Genomic DNA, 22,600 nt, shown 5'->3' with positions numbered 1-22,600 from the left:
GCAAAGCCTACACGCGGAATCATTAAGCATATTGTGACGACAACGTGAGATTCGATCTCACGACCGACGGAGGAGAGGCTAAGTCGGCCGTGTTTTGGGCGGGTTGCGCGCGCATCTGGTGCTTGCGGAGAGAAGAAAGGGGAAAGAGTGATCGCGGCGGAGAGGAGGGGTCCGGATTGTTCGAGTGCTTTCTCTGGAGTGCTATCTGGACGCGCGTCGAAAAATCGCGAACTCGAACTTTCCAGGCTACGTCGCTGTGGTTATAAAAGAAGAAACGCGAGTGAACTCGGAGAGTGTGATTCATGATTAGTTCAGTCAGTAAGCCAGTGAACAGAGCAAGCCAGCCAGTCTTGTGTACCGGAGTTCGACTTGAGTGTGCGTCCGCAACTGTGTGAGCATCAGAAGGCCTGAGTTCGAGTGCAGTGGACCGCAGTTGGAGGGACCTGAGTTCGAGTACAGCGGATCGTCTCTGAAGGTCTGTGGTTCGAGATACTGTGAACTTGAGTGACTGACGATGAAAGAGTAATGGAACGGAGAAAAATTCTCTCCGGCGCCAGGATTTGAACCCGGGTTTTCAGCTCTACGTGCTGATGCTTTATCCACTAAGCCACACCGGATACAACTCCGGTCAGAATCGTCTCAGATTAAGCTCCAACTCTTGGGTTCCCTCTAGTGGCCGCCCTCTGCACTACGTCATAGATGTCTATGAACGCAGGACCGAAGTCCACACATGTGCTGAGGTGCACTCGATATGAGTGACTAGTTGGCCGGGATCCGACGGAATAAGCGCCGTCTTAAATCACGAAGTGATTTACGCATATCTTATATATTATTATTTTAATGTACCGAAGTACATATGATATTTCCATGCAGATATTCTGCGTCATCATACGATGAAAGAGTAATGGGACGGAGAATATCTGCATGGAAATATCATATGTACTTCGGTACATTAAAATAATAATATATAAGATATGCGTAAATCACTTCGTGATTTAAGACGGCGCTTATTCCGTCGGATCCCGGCCAACTTGTCACTCATATCGAGTGCACCTCAGCACATGTGTGGACTTCGGTCCTGCGTTCATAGACATCTATGACATAGTGCAGAGGGCGGCCACTAGAGGGAACCCAAGAGTTGGAGCTTAATCTGAGACGATTCTGACCGGCGTCGGAGTTGTATCCGGTGTGGCTTAGTGGCTAAAGCATCAGCACGTAGAGCTGAAAACCCGGGTTCAAATCCCGGCGCCGGAGAGAATTTTTCTCCGTTCCATTACTCTTTCATCGTATGATGACGCAGAATATCTGCATGGAAATCTCATATGTACTTCGGTACATTAAAATAATAATATATTGAGTGACTGATCTAAAAGAACTGTGAACTGAGAACTGACAGTTCTGATTTGTAAATAGTGCTTTGTAAATATTAGTTAAGATTAACAGTTCATTGTTGTTCGTAATAGTCCAAGTAAATTGTCATTGTCGTCTGTGGAGTGCACTAACGAATACTGTGTTACTGTGTGGAGAGCAAATCCTATTGTTGAGATAATAAAGTTACATTGTTGTTGAGTTGAAATAAATTTACAATATTCTTGATTTATGAGTTTCTTTCCAGACACAATGACTAGTCAATTATTTACCTACCAAACTACGACTCTTTCTACTTAATGTTAGGCTGATTGACTAAAGTCAGACCGTAGGATTTAGCTCTTTATGGCTGCTATTTTACTCCAAGAACTACAAAATTTCTTGTTGAGATCATTTTTTAGTGCTTGGGCTCTGAATTTTCTGGGTAGCCAATGTAAGTTTCTGGTCCAATAGAAGTTTAAGCCTCTTTTTGACTAGAGAACCAACCTCCTTATTACCTGTTACGCCAGTTTCTCCAGGAATCTATCATTTTTCTGTTGTCTCTACATTCTTCAACAAGTCTAGCGGCAATTCTAAATTACTGTAGCACATTCAGAGCGAAATGGTCGTCTGAGCAAATCTAGATATTCATATTTTCATTAACTTCTCGGAGGCAGACTAGGAAAGTATAAACTTCCGTTGTTTTTCTGCATATAACCCGAGTTAAATACAGATTTTAGTACACTTATGCCCTATCAATACATACCAGCTCCAGCTGTTTCTCCTATTATGGAGTCATCGAGAAACTATACAAGGCTTTCAAGCGGACATCGCAGTTCAGAAACCAGTCTGGACTGTTTGTTTCTTTTGATTTGTTTATGATTCTATGATTTCTATCAATAGTATCTTACCAGCTTCACTCAAATCTTGTATCACTTTCGTTACTGCAGCAATCTCTGCATTGTGAGACTGGATTAGATTCTGTAGATACTTTATTTGACGAACCAATTGTATATATTCCTTTGAATCTGTAAAGAATTGCGTCATAATATGTTAATAGAGGCATGCGACAATGGGGACTTATCAATAGAGCAATCCACGTTATGCTATATTTTTTGTTAATTGTGCTTATATTTTCGCAAATTATGCTTTATTGTGATTTATTTTTTATTTGTTGTTTAACATACATAATGGAACACAAGTACTCTAAATAGCTTATTTATTTATTTATTTATTTATTTACTTATTTTATGAACAGAAGCTTCTTTTATACCCATAAACTTAAATTTCGTATCGAAATGTCGTTGTATCACTTACACAAGTACACATTGCAGTAAGAACAAAATAATGCTTAAGAAAGAAAGTTTTAGTCACTATATGTCGCTCCCAGTTTCTTCATATGCACCCTAAAGAGATTGGGTTATTAAACGTTTTAAGTGAGCCTCATGATTTTCTTCTGTCAGACATGTCCTTTTAGAATTCAAAGTACAACTGAGCAGATGATAGAGAAACCATAATTGTCAGCTTAAGTAATGTACGCATCTTGGAAAAATGTTTCTTCTGAAGAAAACAAATTTTCTTCACGTACCGTTGCTGCATATGTTGATATTTCTTCTAGTGGAACATCAACAGTAGAGAAGCATTTCAGCTCATCTGAAGTAAAGATGGAAAAAAAATCTGTTCAGTCTTGACTAATGTTGGATGTAAATTCTGAACTTTCTTCCATAAGTTTATAGTAGGCTGGCGTTAATTCATACAATTTGCAACTTTTTTATAAGCAACACCAGAACTTTGCAACATCTGAACTACTGATGATAGAAGAAGCCAGATCTATGTTGCAGCAACATTATCTGATTCCAAAACCTGTATTTGTTTACGAAGTCCATCAGAAACTTCAACTACAGCTCTTAAGTTGAGGTTAAAGGGCTTCGTTTTCAACCTGTCGTTTTAAATTTGTTATGGCGGTATTACCTTCTTCATCTTATAAATTGATCCAATGTTTAACTGCATTGAAATTTATGCTGAGATATTCTTCTGCATTTAGCCATGTGCTCTTACGACTTATTAAAGGAACTAGAGGTTGAACAAATTTTCATGCTTCTATTAAACAACCCAATAATCTCTCCCTTATGGCTGGAGTTTTCGCTAAAACAGTCTTAACAGCTGCATGAATTCATGAGAAATTTTCACTGAAAAATCTAATCTCTTCAGCACAAAACATGAGCCCAACAGGTGGAACGTAAAAGCTGAGGTGCAACTCCAGCCAGTCGCCTGCCAGCAGAAAGCAATAATAGTGCACTCCCTGGTATTAAAACAACTAAGTTACTTCTGTGAACACCAATAAGATCCAGTGTATCAAATATTAAATTTACTCTTTGCAATGCTGAACAATTTTTGTTTTCACAAGACGGAGTTTTTCACTCACAACCAACACCCAATGAAGCAACAAGAACATGCACCAACTTACGGTTCTGTATACGAGTATCTGTAGTTTCATTAACTACTAGATAAACAGAACTTCTCTCACATTTTGACTTAGTTTCCTGGAGGTCTTCTTCAGTACAATTGGCAAGATATCAGTGTTGCACTGGAAGTCGGCTTCATATGTAGATGTTATTCACTGTTGAAATTGTTCATCTCGGAAGTCATGAAGTGGAATACCATCAGAAGTGAATGCTTTGACCACTTCTTTCAAATTAGCCGTGGAATCTTCCTTATGCTGCAGTACTTGAGGTATGGTTCTGGTACGTATGCTGTTAGGACCGCCTGAAGTTGAACTATGTTCTTCGTTCTGTTCCGAGATTTATGTTTAAAACTTTCCATATGGTTTTGCACAATTGAAAAATTTTTAAGTTAAATATTCCGAGCATAAACTACATACATGTTTCCCCTTTTCAACCACAAATTAATCTGAGGGAAACTTGCGAACCCTTTGTACTGCACTTGCTGATGTTTTTGGCATGCTAGTATTCAATAGATGTGAACTGCTCTGATTCAGAATGTGCACTGACCAATATCATTGTTGTCCTTTTTCTCACAGAACTGCAGTTTTATTTTCTTTAAGATATCAATTTTAAATTCTTGATTACAACAAATATAAAAAAATGTTAGATTAACAATTAAACAAACAACTAACATTCCAAGAATTGTGTTTTGTTTTATATAGGCTATTATACTCTTACGCTTTATTTGTAAAACTATGCTTTATTATGCCTTTAAAATTAATTTCATCTAGGCCACTAGATAACCAAAATCATGATCAAGGTATCAACCACATGTCTGAAGTACTGTTATGCTTTTAATGTTTTTGTGTTCTATTCAATGAGCAGATGTAGTGGTAGAAGTCGAAGAGATAGCTAATTCAGACTGTGACGCGGTGAGGGACAGCGAAGTACGTGCAGTCTTTGAAAAACGTCTTGTCGTGTCTCTTGGTGGTGTTAATGGAGAATTGATGCGCGATTTACACGAGTATATTATTTTGTATATGTGCTGTCTCCATTGACTTCAAGCGGAGCGGCTGTAAGCCTCCCTTCGTGCTGCCTTTCTCCGATGGAGCAGTCAGTAGCGTGTTGACTTGAGATCTCCGGGGCCCGCGTTCGATTCCCCAACAGGTAAATTGTTATATTAAGGTAACTAATTTGTATACATGTTACCTCTCTTGATTTTTTTATTTTGTTTTATAGTGTAACGAATGATTTCCCACCTCCGCCCTCACTAGGAGAATTAAAGAAAAACTCCTGGGAGATTAATTTTCTTTCCGAAATAAAACAAAAATAAATAAATAAATAAAAATAAAAAATACGCATGTCGAACGAATACTTCGTTCACATGCCACCGGCATCTATCATCGCCTGGCATTTTCGGAGCATTGAGTCCACCAGATCGTGGGAATAGTTTTCATCCTCAGTGAGATTTTCCCAGATAGCCAGAACTTGATCCCACAACTGAAATGGATTTTTGAGGTAGGTGGTCTAGATATTTGTTGATCCTCCTCTTTTCCAATTCTGCCCATACGTGTTCGATAACGTTCAAATCAGGTGTCTTGGGAGGCCAAGGTATGAATTCGATCTCGGGCCTTCCCGCGAACCATCTTCGAACGTTTATGAGGTGTGCACGGGGTGGTTATCCTGCTGGAAAATTAAATTTCCTTCGGATAACTAACTCGGACTGAAGGAAGAAACACGTTTTTCAAAATATGCAGATAATTCGGTGCTCCAAATCGGTCATCGATGCGCTCTAACACGCCAGCACCATCGCGAGACATTCAGCCCCAGCATGACACGCATCTTCCCGATCTGTGACGTCGTTGGTTATAGCGTCGATCATATCTCACGATAAACGTTGGTGCGTGATTCGCCATTGGATGAGATGGTTGTATCGTCGGAGAAAATTACTCCTCCCTAATTGAAACCCATCCAACGGTTGCGAAAGCTACGCGGTCGACAGCATGTTCCTCTGTCAAGGTCTCTTTGGTCGCAGCTCTTCGCGAACGAATATTCACCTCTCTCAAACGACTACCGTTCGTGAAGAGCCAGGGAAGTTGGCCGTAGCATTTACCTGATTCGCAGAGCGGAACGGGTTCTCATCATGGGCTCTGCGAAGGGCCTCGATATCTTCTTTTAAAATACGCAGACGCCCTGTAGAACGGGGCCTTCCAAACTCCCCATAGGCTAATATAGATATCTATGTGCCTACTCTATGCTGTCCTCACTTGGATCCCGCACAGTCGACTCGCCTCAGACTCAGAATAGACATTTGCCACTAGCGCAATAACTAGAGAATGGCCTGCTGTAGCCTATATCCTTAATCAACAGCGTGACTATTAAACATAATAAAATACTAATAAAGATTAAAGTTACATATAATTAAAGAATAACGTTTTTCACACCCCATTACTTTATTTAATTAGGGTATAACAAGATAGTTTATTTCCACAACTAATGCGAACCGTGTCTAATTAATTTGAAGTAAGTCAAGTTAATGTCCAATTTCGTGATATACCTTGTCATATCCTGGAGTATTGCATTGGTTCATACAGAGCGTTTCTGTCATGCACGGCTTTAGTCTAGTGGAGAGAGCGCCTGCTTCCCGTTCTCTCGGTCGCATACTCAAAGTCGCTGTCATGCATTTCTTTTTTTTCTCTCTCTCTATATTTGTTAAATTAATTTACTTCTTTATTTGTTAACAGTCTTTACCGTACTACTTATTTACACTGAATTCTTTTCCCTGGCATTTGTTCTAACTACTAAGGGACGACATACAACGAAACAAAACTAATTTTATTACCTCAACTAGTCGTTCTCTTGTGAACTAGGTCGCTCGTCCTCTGATCACGCGCACTGTTTCCTTTCTGGGGCATAAAAGTATCTGTGCGACAAAACTTTTTCCTAATACTGTACATACATACATACATACATACATACATACATACATAATTACATATTTTCTATTTTGATTGAATGAGTAAACGAACAAATTAAAGAAAGACGCAGGAAAGGCAAACTAGAAGTTGGTGAAAATTATTAACATGGCCTAACTATGTAAGTTCCAAGCCCTAAGTTCACTCATTTCATTCCAGGATTCACCTATATATATATATATATATATATATATATATATATATATATATATATATATAGAAAAAGTTTGCCGCTAAACAAAAACGACTAGTTCAAAAGACATAGCCTTTCCAATAGGAGATCCGTGCTTCTGTCTGTCGTAAAGGGAAAGGTAGAGGAAGGAAGAGAGACGTAGAGATATAATCTTCATCCTATGTAGTGATTTTCTAATTCAAGAATTTTTAGCCAGGTGAACGACGCTGTTCTTGTATACGGTACTTTGAGCAATGACAGTAATCCAAATAAAATGAGCAATGACAGTAATCCAAATAAAACTTTAATTTTTGGTATTGTCATTAAGTTATACGTACACATCAATAGAAAGCTAATTTCAATATGCCGAATATTATAATATTTATAATAAAGTGAATGGAGTTATGAAAATGAAAGCATTCGTTAAGAAAATATGTGTAACATTTTCATAACAATCGATATTATTTCTTGAGCCTATTGCGATAACAAAATAAGAGTATGATAAAATATAATATATGAGCCTACCTTTATTTTGTATTTCCTTCATCTTGGCTTGTAATTGTTTTATCTCTTCATTTTTCCTTTCAATTTCTATTTTATGATTTTCAATGTCGGCATTTATGTCAGTTTTCAAATTCCGGAGTAGTTCTCTGTCCTAAAATAATGTACATAACCATACAGAAGAAAAAAACAATGTACATTTTGACACTATTTTCAGGTGGGTCTGTCTTGTTAAAATTACTCTCGAATTACTTTCAGGTAAGTCCTACAGGATAACAGAAGACTGTTAATAAAAAAAATATACTTTTTATTCAAATATTCTTACTGTTAGTATCTGGTTCTGCGACCCCGATGTATGGGAGAGAAAGATAGAAGTGGAAACGGCCAGTCTTCTGGATACTGGAAGCGCGAATTTTTTGTCTAACATTCAGAGTTGTATACTACCTGCCGAAAACATTAGTTTAGCAAATCAGTGGTTCTTCCTTATTGTAGATTACACTCAGGGGCATCACTGCCGAGTGAAATCTTTTCATAATCGTTTTAGAGCAGGGGAGTGAGTCAGTTGAAATTATTTTCAGGGTCGTAGATGCCAGTCATAGACAGTAAGTCTATTTCCTTTTCTTTTTTAAAATGCAGAATGCATAGTAAAATAGAGCGATACTGTAAAAGTCTCTTTTGTGATTAACATTAACATACTTAATTTCACATTTCTTATATAGGACAAGCCATGTGAAATCGGACTGCAAACAACTTTACAACTGTGTAATTCCACGGAAGAATATAATCAGTGACGTGCAGTCCACCCAAGCAACCCAAGCACGGCTTGGACAGCACTGATTGATTGTAAGAATCTACGTAATCCACGATTAAACTTTCTGTTTATTTAATCATAAGTTCTGAAAAGTTTCTACATATGTTTTGTTAATAGTAAGTCGCGTGATGGGGCATATACAATGCACATACTGCGGTCCCGAGCTGGCAGCAGCGTGTCAACAGTGCAGAATGCAGGTTAGCATGGAAGTTGCCATGACAACCCACATCATCATAACTTCTAACCAATGAGGGACGCCTTACGAGACTGTACTAGATGCATACTGTATACCCCAAGCAGCCGGTAGCCTGCCTGGGCTGGCTGTGTGCGCGAAACTTACTGTTTCTGTCACGTTTGTACCGGTACTTTGTAGTTACATTGTGTACGTGTATATAAGTGCAATAAAAAGTTTTGATTATGTATCAAGGCGTCTTTTCCACAAGCTCTCTTTGTTCACTGCTATGCACACTGTTTAAATTTAGCACTGTCCCAAAGTGCTTCAAGTATTCCTGAATGCCATATATTTTTTGCTACTGTTTCTGGGCTTACAGCGTTTATCTCCAAATCATCAAAGCGCACAAAATTTCTTGATGAATTTCTAGGTCGACGATTAGCATATGTTTCCCCAACAAGATGGAATTACTCGTCACGACTTACCAATACTTAGAGTAATCTTTTATAATAGTATTTTTAATTTTAGGTAGTAGTTGCAGTAGGCCTAATCTTACAGATTTTGTAAAAAAAAAATTGGTGCTAAATGCCAACGTATTTTTATAATTAGCAATGTTGTAATTCAATCAAATATAAATAGTAAAAGAGAAAAGAAAACCTGACTACGCGGCTGCTTGGGTAATCTGTTGGGTCACCGCACGTCACTGATTATGTACAGAGTGAACAATAAGTATTAAACATTGCCAATAACTCCTTAAATTTTAGTTTTACAAAAAAAAAGTTTTATATAAAAGCTGTTGAAGATAAACCATACAATATGACATCAGTGTTACAAAAAGGTTAGTTATTCAAGTATAAAGGATGTGACAGTAAACTTTATTTTTTTTTAAATGGCGCCCTCTATTTAAATTAACCCATTCACCCGTTTCATATTTTTTAAACTATTTATTACACTCGTTTCGTGGACTTCAACAAACTTGAGACAAATAAGTATGTAAAATCATGTTGAGTAGACCATAAAACCAAACAAAACACTACGACTAACCAAACTTGAGAACAGATCCTCAAAATGAGACCATTCATAGCCAAACAATGTCCCAGTCTATCACGAAATCAGTCCCTTGTCTTTCTCACAGTTACATGGTTGAACTGTTCCCTCTCATATTTATAGTAGACTGTTTTCGTGATAGACTCGGACATTGAGGGGCAAAAGTAGCCAGAAACATTTGCGCCGTGTATAGAGACAATGCTATCGGAGACAGCACAGCAAGAAAATGGCTTTCTCGTTTTAAGGAGTGCCGTTTTGACATTAGTGACACTCCACGTTCAGGAAGACCTTCGGGGTTTGATGTAGACCATTTAAACACATTACTCCACAATGATCCACGTCAGTGTACCCGAGAACTGGCAAATGTGATGAACTGTGACCATTTCACCATCGTGCGACATTTGCATTCAATGGGCAAGGTAAAAAATCTAAGCCAAAACCACAAGAAATCAGCGGGTAGCCATATGTGCATCTTTGGTTGCTCATCATCGATTGGCTCGTGAACAACATCGAACATTCCTACCCAATATCATTACTGGTGACGAGAAATGGTGTCTTAATGCTAACATAAGGAAAGAAAGCAATGATTGATCCCGAACAAAAAAAAACAACTCCCCGTACAAAGGCCAGCGCGCATTCACAAAAGATAATGTTATGCATCTGGTGGAACTGCGAGGGTGTGCTGTAATACAAATTGCTTCCCCGAGGTGTAACCATCACTGCCGACATTTATTGCCACCAAATGAGACATCTTGCACACGCAATCCAAGAAAAACGAACAAGACTGCATAAAGTAATGCTACTCCACGATAACGCCCGTCCGCACGCTGCTAACTGACACTAAACACTATCCAGGAGTTGGGTTGGGAAGTCATTCCCCACCCACTTTATTCACCTGATCTTGCGCCCTCAGATTTTCACCTTTTCCGCTCTCTATCGAACAACATTCAAGGAAATTCCTTTCCGGATGAAAATGCGCTCCGAACATGGCTTGATGACTTCTTTAACTCGAAACCTTGCGATTTATACAGGCCTGGAATCGAAAAACTACTCCAGCGTTGGCAGACCGTTGTAGATAGTAAAGGAGAATATATTGTTCATTATTAAGTTCTCTCATATGTGTATCTGACGTGTTTAATAAACTTATGAAAAAACGATACGAACTTATGCACCAACCCAATATTTATTTATCTACCCTTGTGCCATCAATAAAAACATGTGTTTTAATTATTTTTAATTTGCACAGTCTTTGTACATAAGTAGGCTCCTTGCACGGTATTCTGAAGTATAGCGTTTATTTCTTTAATTTATGCCACAAATTGTAAACAAAGAATGCAGGCGCCTTTGACTAATAATTATAATTGAAGTCCGAAGGTGCTTCTAACGTCTTTGGTCCAGGGAAATTCATTTGACTGTAATGAAGAATGGATGTGTGCCTTGGACCAACGAACAACAATTAACAGAATTGTTTGCATTACCTACTTAAAGCAAATCCAAAATAAGAGCATGAACATGTCTCCTATTAATTTACCGAAAACTCTAATAAAGTGACTCTCTTCAATTAGGATGACGATATATTATTATTATTATTATTATTATTATTATTATTATTATTATTATTATTATTATTATTATCATCTTCATCACCATCATCATCATTAAACTAGAAAGAGCGACTGTCTTAATGGGAAATGATAGGACGAATTGAAATACTAAGAGGAAATCCATTCCACAATTATTACTTTGTCAACCACGAATCTCATATTTACCTGGGATCAAATCCCAGTTCCGCTGCTAGGAACTATATTTTAATAAACTGAGCTATGACTGGAACTTTTGGTAATCTCAGTTACCTTTTTATAAAAATATTCATTTTCCTTAACGGCTCCCATTTCTGCAAGAGCCCCACCAGATTCACTAATTGAACCTCCCCAGCGACTTTTACGTGATCCACTGGCAGCATGTTGCTGTTCATAGCGAAGTTTGCTGTAATAAAGTGAAGAATTTTTAAGTTTTGGCACTCAGATCATGAAACATCATTATCTTGATACATAAGTTATATTTAATTTGTTAGCTGACTTCTTTATTTTAAAAGATTTCTTACCTCAAAAATCCAAACATGCTACGAATCTGGTCGAATGTTTTATTCAAAACAGGTAATTTGTTCATTGTACTTATTAATTTTCTTGACGTATCTAAACGTTTAATATGTTTGTTAAATCACGGTCGACTTGATGCTCCCTTCGCGAAGCAAGCATCAGTCGGCCGTGGCTAAATTTACATAGAATTCACATCATCTTATTAGTCGACATCATCATGTTAACAGTTGAGTATAATCGATTAATCGATTTTAATTAGAAATTTCGTTTCAAAAATATCACTGAAGTAGCGAAATTTCAGTGGATCGTAATATTGTAGTTATTTCACATTTCAGGTCATTGCAGTTTATTATGTTTAGGCCTGTTACATGTATGCTACTATCCTTCCTGTACTTAATTTCCCTTTTTTGTTTGTTCCCTACATTTCTCTTTTGTGGTCTGTTTTTGTTTTCACTTGTGTGTTATGCTTTGTCCAATGAGGCAGTCCCGTTATTGGGAAAGCTGAAAGAGTTTCTTTCTTATTATTACTTCATAAAAGGCCAGTAAATATAGCAGTACCGTAACTTACGCCGGTAAATATAAAATTTCTACCGGTGTAAAATTTCACAAAATGACTTCCTCCAGCGCTAACCCACAGGCTAAACTATGAGTGTCATTTGTTATTTCGTGAGAGAATAATATAGAATCTTTGGTATCACTATATCATAGGATCTTGTTTCATGTGGTCACAAAAAATTATTAGGGAACCTTGAGTCCAGGATGAACGTTGAATAACTTGCAGTTATTATGATTATTGCATCATGAATAGCAGTTGCGTAAGCCAAGCAAAAATGGACCTAATTCCTAAATCATAAGAGATGGATCAAAACGGATTGCAGTTTTGGAAGGTCATATTTATTAACGTATTTCACGTACCCTCTTCAACATCTACTTGGAGGATTTAGTGAAGAACTGTTTTCAGAACATAGGAAGAGTGATAGTAGGAAGAAAAATAAAGTGCATAAGATTTGCTGATGATATAGCGTTGTTAGCAGAAGAGAGGACGATAATAAGATATGTGCTACTGGAGCTAAATGACAGCTGTGAGCAGTATGAGCAAATCGAAGAAAAATAACGATAGCAATAGCAAAGGAAGCTTTTAATAGAAAAAAGAGCATATTCTGTGGATCTCTGTAAAGAAATCAGGAAGAGATTAGTAAAGTGCTTTGTGTGGAGTGTTGCACTATATGGGGCAGAAACATGGACGTTATGACGAAATGAAGAGAAACGACTAGAAACATTTGGTATGGAGAAGAATGGAGCGTGTGAAATGGACAGACAGAATAAGAAATGAAGCTGTGCTAGAAAAAGTGGACGAATATAGAGTAATGCCGAAATTGATAAGGAAAAGAAAGAGAAATTGGCTGGGTTACTGTCTAAAAAATTGCCTACTGAAGGATGCACTTGAAGGAATAGTGAATGAAAGAAAATTTCGAGGCAAAAGAAAATATCAGATGACAGACAACATTAAGATACATGGATCATATGCGGAGATTAAGAGGAAGGAGGAAAATAGGAAAGATTGGAGAATTTTGGGTTTGCAGTGAATGTGACCTATGGATGAATGAAATTAACTACTTCTGCCTTCATACTCTTCGCATTTACTAATGACCCTATTTGTGTGAGAATAATTATGTTTTATTAAATTAAAATTAAGTTGAATATTTCGTTAAGTTTTTACAAGTTAAAAATGATTTCATTATGAGGTCACATTTCTCCTTTATGTTTTATCACGGTGGCTGTGTCTAAATCTATTTCATTTTAAACATAACAGAATATAAATCTTCCAAGGTCTACTGTAATTTAATTAATTACATCACTCTATTAACAGAAAGTGTGACCAGATTTCCCGAATGTTAAGCGCATAAACTTTTCACGTTAAAGAAGGAAATATTTTGACTTCATTTAGACAGGGTGTTAAAAGAAAGTATCCAATATTTTAGGAGGTGCTAGTATGCATCAAAACAAAAAAGTCTAATAAACATGGGTCCTACAACACATACTTTCTAAGATCTGAACACTTGTTCATAGGATGTGCTCAATGTGACGTCCATTCATGGCAATGCATTCCTCTGCCCCTCGGCGTAAGAAATCACGCTTACTCACTTACAAATGGCTTTTAATTCAAATCTCATAATCTTATTCCTTTGCTGTGGTCGTGCCAGCATTATTTCTGGTCATACGGAGTACTGGAAGTACAAACAGACTCTGAAAGTCAAGGTAAGTCATTATAATATGCAAGGTGACATAAGACTCCGTACGACGTAACTTCTCGACGACAGCTAACGTTGTATTATTTGGTGAAGCATTGTTAAATTGCTCCTGGTACTACCCTTTAACGTGGAGCAAGCCCCACTTCGTATGACCAGAAATGATGTTCGACGGTAAACACCTTATCCTCTGCTGTGAGATTCATAATTGTAGCACTAACCACAACACTGAATATGCAATATGTAAAACTATCTGTAATAATCACAGACCTCTAGTGACACTTATTAGGATTATTTCGCGAATAAAATAAAAATATAAATAATATATCCCTAAAATTCGCTCACAAATTGTTAATTATTGTATATTTACGAATACTTAACCTATTCAGACTTTGTGAAGTTGAGATAGATTGAATATCGATTACTGCAATAAAGACATTGGATGTTATTCAGTAATGCCAATTGCGAAAAGCGAAAGACAGGTTTAACAATGTTAATTACATGTAATGCACTTTTCTCTTATTATTCCCGGTATAACATAAATATATTTTCATTATCTGTTGAAATCATAATATAATTTAAACATTTTATAATATAATTAGGCCTACTAGACCTCGGACTTTTAGGTCCTAAAAATCTTAAATTAGGTACCTAAAATAGGTTCTATCACAAATCAAAATAGGTTCTAAAATTACAAAAATAGGTGAACAAAAAATGACATTATTTCATTTCCCGTTACAAATTAGCCGAAACATTTGACATTATTTCATTGTACATGTCCATAATTAGAGCCAGAGTAAACAACTAACACCTTTTCTAAGTTTTCCATTGAGAAACCGCATAGCTTCTCACATAACACCATCTTATATGCCGAAAATGAGCGTTCCACATCAACTGATGACACCAGAGCATATTTAAATGTTGGTATTAGATGCAAGTGAACAGAACATTCATGTTCAGGTGTTTTGCCAGCCAAGATGTCAGCAACTGTGAGGAGAACTGTCAGTCCTGGGTTTTTTTGAAGCACTGATTTGAGTTTTTCAGAAACTTTTTCACTAATATAACCAGGAACCAAGTTGATTTTTTCTGTCACCTCTTCTATCAATTCCAGTTGCGTGTAGACCGGTTGCCTGAAGACTCTACTAGAGCATTAATAATGGGAACCAGAAATACATAATGTGATATGATGAATGCAATATCCCGGTCAATTGTTGGGTCCTGCAGAAGTTTTTTTAGCTGAAGTAATGCTCACTGTATCCTCCCCCAGTTTCAAAACAAAGTTCTTAATGTCCTCCAAATGCTTGCTGTAATATTCCACGGCCTGTAAGCATGTTCCCCATCGGGTAAGAATAGGTTCTGGTGGAAGTGGCACATTGGGAAGTTTCTCTCGAAATAATTGAATCCTCGTAGGTGCTTTAATAAAAACCTTTTTGACTGTGGAAATCAGCTCATTCACTTGTGGATATTCAAGCCGTATCGTCTCAGCTACGCGATTCATGGCATGGGCAAGACAAGTAATATGGAGCAAGGCAGGGTAAAATACTTTAAATAATTTAACGGCAGCAATCATGTACGGAGCTGCATCAGTGTAGATTACTAGCACTTTATTTTCATCTATACTGTTGAGGTAAAGTGTTTTGAGAGCATTATTAACAAAGTGGGCAACTTTTTCCTGGTTAGTCTCTTTTAGTTCCGTGCTGCAGACCAAATGAGGTACAGATGGTGTGTTAGGATCCAATTTTCCAACGATTAGATTGCCTACACATCGACCTAATATATCGGTTGTCTCATCGACAGAGATCCACACGTATGAATCGCCTATATCTTCTCTTACCCCGCTTAATGTATGTAATGTATGTAATGTAAGTGGATTCAGATGGAAATCTGCGGTGGCAGTATATCTCTAGGAAGCTTTTGAACTGGCTATTTTCAAGTGTATTGAAAGGAATGTTTGCTGCAACAATGGCTCGAAACAAGTCTGAATGAAATTCATTTCGGTTTGTTGCGTTTGATTGTTGAGTGGTCGTGAACGTTTGCTTAAAATTTGATTTCTTTTGTAAATTTGATTGATGCTTAGCTCCTTTAACGTGCTGGGTTAAATGTGACCTTTGTTCACAACGTACCTAAAAATAACAATAACATTTATGAAATTCATGAATTAAATTATTTTCATGAAGTGTTTGTGAATGAAATCTACTTGGCAAAATGCGGTAGCCCTTACGGCAAGCGTTCGTAGTTTGTTTTAACGTGAAATTTAGAAAATAAAAAGAAAATCTTTTCCGAATTATTTAGTTAGAAGCTACTCAATACATAGAGTATCCTACATTTTCGATAATTCTTAACGTAATGCTAAGTGTTACACAAATTTATAAAATTTATTCACCTCTTTATGGCACACATCGCAGTGAATAATTCTTCCATCCGTTGAGAAATGAGGAAATTCTTGTATCCATTGCCGAATCAGAGATAATCTGCTACTCGGTACTTTCGGTGTGTTTTACTTTCCACTAAATACAATGTCTTCGCTATGAAATCTCACACTGTAATGAATAGAGGAGATGAATTATGCTGCGATTGTTGTCAAGGCACGACTGGCATACAGAATTACACAGCGTTTCCATATTACCAACTGTAGAAATTGGAAAATGTTGTTGTTGTTGTTTTCTAATGCCAGGCGTTTGACAATAAAGTCATTTGACCTCTTGCACTCCAATATTTTTCAAAGATATTATCATGACCAGCCAATGAAGCACAGATTTTGAGGTGTTCCGAATCCATTTCTTGGTTTGAGTTGCACAATGGGCAGTTAGGGGACTGATATATTCCAATTCTATGCAGGTGTTTAGCCAAACAATCATGGCCTGTTGCCAATCTAAATGCAGCCACAGACGATTTTCGTGGTAAATCGGGAATTAACTGTGGATTTTGATGCAGAGAGTTCCATTTTTTCCCTTGGGATTGTGTTATCAAATTTTGTTTGTTGAAGTCTAAGTATGTAGATTTAATAAATCTCTTCACAGAGTAATACGTAGATTTAGTAACAGGTCTGTAAGTAGCAGTGCTGCCCTTCTTTGCTAAAGCATCCGCATTCTCGTTTCCCAGGATTCCACAATGGGATGGTATCCATTGGAATACAATTCTTTTATTGAGTGATATTAATTGAGAGAGCATTTTAGTTATTTCTGCTGTTTGAGATGAAGGTGTGTGTTTAGAGACGATTGATAGAATAGCTGCTTTGGAGTCTGACAATATAACTGCATTCTTAAATTTATTGATGTGGCATAGAAGATTCCTGAGACATTCATTTATTGCAATGATTTCACCATCAAAACTTGTTGTTTCATATCCAAGTGATCTATAAAGTGAGAAGAGACAGCACGTAACACCTGCACCGGCACCTTGTTCTCTGGAGATCAAGGATCCGTCGGTGTATAAATGAAGCCAGTTTTGTGGAGGGTACCTAGTATTAATTGTCTCTAAAGACAATTATTTCAGTATTTCAGTGTTTACTTCTGATTTCAGTATTTCTTCTGTTAAATCTAGATTATATTCTATATTTAATAGAGTTAAAGGGTTTGGTTTAATTTGTAAGTTTTCTTTTAAATTCGGGATATTGATTTTCTGTTTTAATTCTTGAATCAAGGATATGAAACTTTTTTGAGTTTTCAATCTACAGAGAGGACTGTATGAATGCCAATTTTTCCTGGTAATCTGATAAGTTTTTCATATTGAATCAGTGCTTTTTCTTCTATTGTCATTTTGATACTGTTAATATTAGTGAGGAATCTCATAGAATCTATTGGAGTTGTTTTGATTCCACCAGTAATGAGTCTGAGAGCTTGGTTTTGAACATATTCTATGTCGTTTATGAAAGGTGAAGTATTAAAATTATTAAAATAGGGCTGCAAAAGGGTATCTGTCGGATACAGGGGGGAGAGCCATTAATCCTTCCCATTGAAGGCTTTAAGGAACCAACCTGGACAAATACCCAATGTCCCATTCCTACCTTCCCGTGATGCAGCTGTTAGTAAGCATAATTTTACAAGCTGAACTAAAGGGAGGGGCTACTCATGAATTAGCACTGGTCAGCTTGATGAGTTAATGACTGAATTTGGTATAATTTTCCTCTATCCAATACCTAAATCCCTCTTTACCCTTTCCTATCCAGTCCTCTGACTGAACTCTTACTTTCTTCGATCCCGACGGCATTAGAGCATTCGAGGCCTAGGGGTTCATTTCTCTTTCCTTCCTCCTCTTTCTACTTTTCTGTTCCTAGTGCTGACCTGCTATGGCACTAAAATCGTCCTCCAGTGGCTTAAGGAGGGACATCTGGTGATCAACAAGATCCCCCAACTAGGTCCAATGGACCCGTCGACCAACAGCAGGTGTGGTCCTCCAGACATTCTGGGGGTTGTGTGTGAATGAAGTAGCCACCAAAACGTTAAAATATGGTGTTCACTTAAATCGGCTACAACTTGCCATTTAACCGCTCCAATATGAAATTGGAAAATGTAAAATTAGGTAAAAATAGTTTCTAACGTAAAATTATGTATTTTTAGGTTGTATAGGATCACCATTTTCGAACATATATTTCCATAAATCGTATATATACAACTTTTCTTTTGTATATATCATGAGGAACAAAATAGGTTTTTACCTAAAATCCGAGGTCTAATAATTACAAATAACCTGATTAATACATTAATTAAATGAAGAATTGTTGAAAACGTAGTTATCAAATCTGAATGAAGGAGTGTAATTTTTTCAGATAGCCTACAATGGACATGGAATTAGGAGATGAAGTTGTGGAAGTACTTCGTCTTTACATTATACACTACATCGAGAACCAATAACTACGTAATATGCCCATTGTATGGAAACAGCTATATAGCAATGCTTATGTATTCACACTACAGCGAGACATATGTTGCTAAACAGTGAAGCCATATCTATGTAGATAATTAAAACACATTTTATTACGCCATACGGAAGGGAGTTTGATCAAAGACCTTGTATATAATATAGAAGGTCTTTGGGTTTGATATGCGCTGATGTTACATAAATTTGAACATCTAACTTTCTATTAGTTGTTTAATTTCATTCACGTAATACACATTTTATAGGTTACAATTAGGCTAGTTACCTGTGGGCGCGGGACCATGTGTCAGCTGTGCCTTATATCGACCATTACTTCGTGCTACAGGAAAGCATTTTCCACAGATCGATAAACGCATTCTCGCTGTAGTGTGTAACGGGACTGAAGCTGCATCTACACAGTTCAATTTTCCATGCGCGCATGCATGCAGTCTGGGAAGAATATTGAAATGATCAAGTTTAAAACGCACTGTACGTTCAATTAAGATGCATCAAGATTTTGTGTCTACATGATGCACCGTTTTGAACTTCGTCTTCACTGCGTAAATATATTAATTAATATTAGCAACCAATCTTGCGTTCATTGCTTGAATTCATAAAGTTGAAAGAACAGTTTAACCGTGTATATGCATCTTAATGAATTCATGCTCATCAATTTACGGGGAAACAGTTGGTGACACCGACTAAACAAAAGAACGACCATGCGATAAATTGATAGCAATAAATCTTGCTGCAAAAATTATCGCAATGTTTGACTGTGATTGGTTGGAATTCAAAATGTCATTACATTTCACTGGTCGAAAATGGAATGACGTCATATAAACGAAATAGTCATATAAAATAAATAATTACTTGGTTACTGGGGAAACATGGACAGCAAATGAGCGATAATTTCAGTGTTGTTTGTTTTGCGGCATACTGTAAATTTTTAGATAGATTAGTCTTTGTTATTGCATTTATACAGATTAAACACTAAGTATGGAATACTTATTTACTTATGGCTTTTAGAGAACCCGGAGGTTCATTGTTGCCCTCACATAAGCCCGCCATCAGTCCCTGTCCTGTGCAAGATTAATCCAGTCTCTACCATCACATCCCACCTCCCTCAAATCCATTTTAATATCCTCCCATCTACGTCTCGGCCTCCTCAAAGGTCTTTTTCCCTCCGGTCTCCCAACTAACAATCTATAAGCATTTCTGGATTCGCCCATACGCGCTACATGCCCTGCCCAACCCAAACGTCTGGATTTAATGTTCCTAATTTTGTCCGGTGAAGAATACAATGCGTGCAGTTCTGTCTTGTGTAACTCTCTCCATTCTCCTATAACTTCATCTCTCTTAGAATAAGTATGGAATATTTCTAATAACTTTAAACTTTAATTTTACAACAAAAAAAAAGTTTTATACAAAAGTTGTTGGAGATAAACCATACAATATGATACCAGTGTTCGAAAAAAGAAGTTAGTTATTCAGTTATACAGTGTGTGGCAGTAAACTTTAATTTTTTGAATGGCTCCCTATATTAAAATTTACATATTCCAAATCTCCATTAAATTTTACGTATGAATGTGCAGACATTTTAGCCATTCACCCGTTTCATGTCTTTTAACTATATTGTATAAAACTTGTTTCGTGGACTTCTAACTTCAGACATATAAGTATGTAAAATCATGTTGAGTAGGCCATAAACATAAACAAAACACTGTGACTAACCAAACTTTACCACAGATACTCAAAATGAGAACCATTCACAGCCAAACAGTCTGTAATATTACTATTAGGCCTACTCATAACAGTCATAATATTATACCCATAAACCTCGCAAAGTTGTCTAGATTTTGTGATACTGATGAGTCACTAACAAAAATCTCGCTTCTGGCGGAATGGTTAATTATTATACCATTCGTCATAAACTACTCACAGAGACAACAAACAACTACAAGACTGCGACAAAAGGAAACCTGGCTAGAGTCACTTTAAGATACTGCTCATGCGAAGCCCTACCTCATCTCAAATAGCTGTAATTATTAGTTATTGTTATTACAAAACGGATCTTAAATTTCGGATGCGTCTCGTACATTTATTCATGTCCAACTGTGACAAGAAAAGGGACGAATAATGAATTTTTATCAGAAATATAAACGAAATACAGTTTATGGAGAAAATAGACTTGCAAAATAATATTTTTCAGAAAATATTGTGTTAATATGCACATTCAAACACCCGCAAAGTTGTTCTTAAAAGTCTGTCTTGTCACGACTAGTATTAATGCTTATGTTTCGGAGTGCTCCGTATAACTTATATTTTATGCCTTCGGCGTAGTTCAGGTGATAGGAGCATTTTCTTGCCGTTTTGGACTTCGATTGGGCTTGGGTTCGATTCTCGCTTGGGCTGATAAACTGCTTTTGTTTTCTTCCCCGACCTTTTCCTAAACTGCAAGGCCGGCAGCATATTGCACACTGACGAATACAGAATGTCCGATGCAGTATGTTGTCTACCTAAGACAAATGCCAGGTAATCATATGGTGAATCCTCAATCTCATCTGACCAAATAAGCTTAGTCTGTGAAGATCTTTCATGTAGTTCTACCGTTTTACTCTCATCATTCCTCCAACATTTTTCACAATTGTTTTTTCATTTTCATTTCCGTCTCCAAAAACAGGGCACCTTGTGTTTGTACGGCGCTGAATCGAACGTCAGCCATGATCCTCCCGGTTTGTCCAAGGACTGGTATATGACAATGTTAATGGTTTGTAGACGACTCAAAGAACCGCAAAAGAGGCACCAGAGTCTTTCTGGTTCTTCCTTCTTTCCTGGCGGGGACATGACGACTCATGTAGATCTATAAAGTACGGCAGAACACCCCAGAAGTATGGGAGGAGTACATATATACAATGGCGTACGCAGAGTTCTGTCAAGAACGCGGTCATTATTAAACTTGTTTATAATTTACATTATCGGTATTTAAAATGTTTATTATTATTATTATTATTATTATTATTATTATTATTATTAGCTGAGTTTTCACAGGGAGATGTGAAACTAGTTCCTGGAAGAACGTTCGCGACAACATCGTCACGCTGCGGCTGCGAAGAAATATTTGCCAATGTGAAATTTTCACTTACCTCTCAAGAATCACTACACGCCTTTTCCCTAAAAAAAACTTTGCGGTCGGTTAGACTTATCAAGGAACCCAGAACGATAATGTGAAGTTTATATTAAAAATATGAACTGTCAAATGCACAAAACGTGAATCGAACGTTTCACAATAAAGTCAGAACTCAAACTAACGAATGGGTGAATACCGCTCTCAAATGAATTTAAAATCGACAATGCACAATATAACAACATCTACACTGCATAACTGTCATTTTTTTTTTCAATATGTTTCACAAGTTAAATTTCATATTGTGTCAGCTTCATTTTATTACAAGATTGGTATTGGGAGGTAGGTCTCTCTATAATAAAGATAGCATTGTTATAATTCGAACGTGCCGCAGACCAAGCATAGGGATTATTTTGAAGGAGTAGTAGGAGGACTATAACTTATGTCGATGTAGATTTTGTTACTCTGACAGTGAAAAATTAGAAAAGGGGGAAACGATTATGCACAAAAATTACTCAAATCTAAATAGGTCTTTTTTTTTTAAGTTCAAGATGGGAGTTCAAAACCGGTAATCCCTCCTTGCGTACGCCCCTGCACATATATAGACTTAGCTTACCGGCCCTGGAATGAGGGGAATATAGGAGAAAAGCCTGGGATGAGGAAGAAGTGAGAACATATCAGTGGTATTCTGAAGGGATGATATAAGCCATGCAACGTGTTGAATGAAAACGTTGTCTTGATGTCAGATAAGGTAATATTTTATAAATAATATTATTGCACACAAATATATCATGGACTTGTT

The 22,600-nt window shown here is 37.0% G+C and overlaps 1 protein-coding gene across 1 annotated transcript in view; it reads right to left on the bottom strand.

The window, feature by feature from the left end:
- The window catches only part of LOC138715666 (ATPase inhibitor mai-2, mitochondrial-like), a 28,714-nt gene extending 17,036 nt beyond the window's left edge, over positions 1–11,678 (bottom strand). Inside the window, exons 1-4 of the mRNA XM_069848735.1 lie at positions 11,574–11,678; positions 11,323–11,455; positions 7,464–7,593; positions 2,259–2,375 (exon numbers count right to left, since the gene is read on the bottom strand). Coding sequence (XP_069704836.1) covers positions 2,259–2,375; positions 7,464–7,593; positions 11,323–11,455; positions 11,574–11,638 — 445 coding nt within the window. The 5' untranslated portion in view covers positions 11,639–11,678. The remainder of the gene's footprint in view (positions 1–2,258; positions 2,376–7,463; positions 7,594–11,322; positions 11,456–11,573) is intronic.
- Positions 11,679–22,600: the final 10,922 nt, after the last annotated feature.

The sequence above is a fragment of the Periplaneta americana genome, chromosome 15 (genome assembly GCF_040183065.1).
Source record: "Periplaneta americana isolate PAMFEO1 chromosome 15, P.americana_PAMFEO1_priV1, whole genome shotgun sequence".
In the NCBI taxonomy this organism is placed as follows: Eukaryota; Metazoa; Arthropoda; class Insecta; order Blattodea; family Blattidae; genus Periplaneta; species Periplaneta americana.
This window is presented reverse-complemented; position numbering and strand designations above follow the sequence as displayed.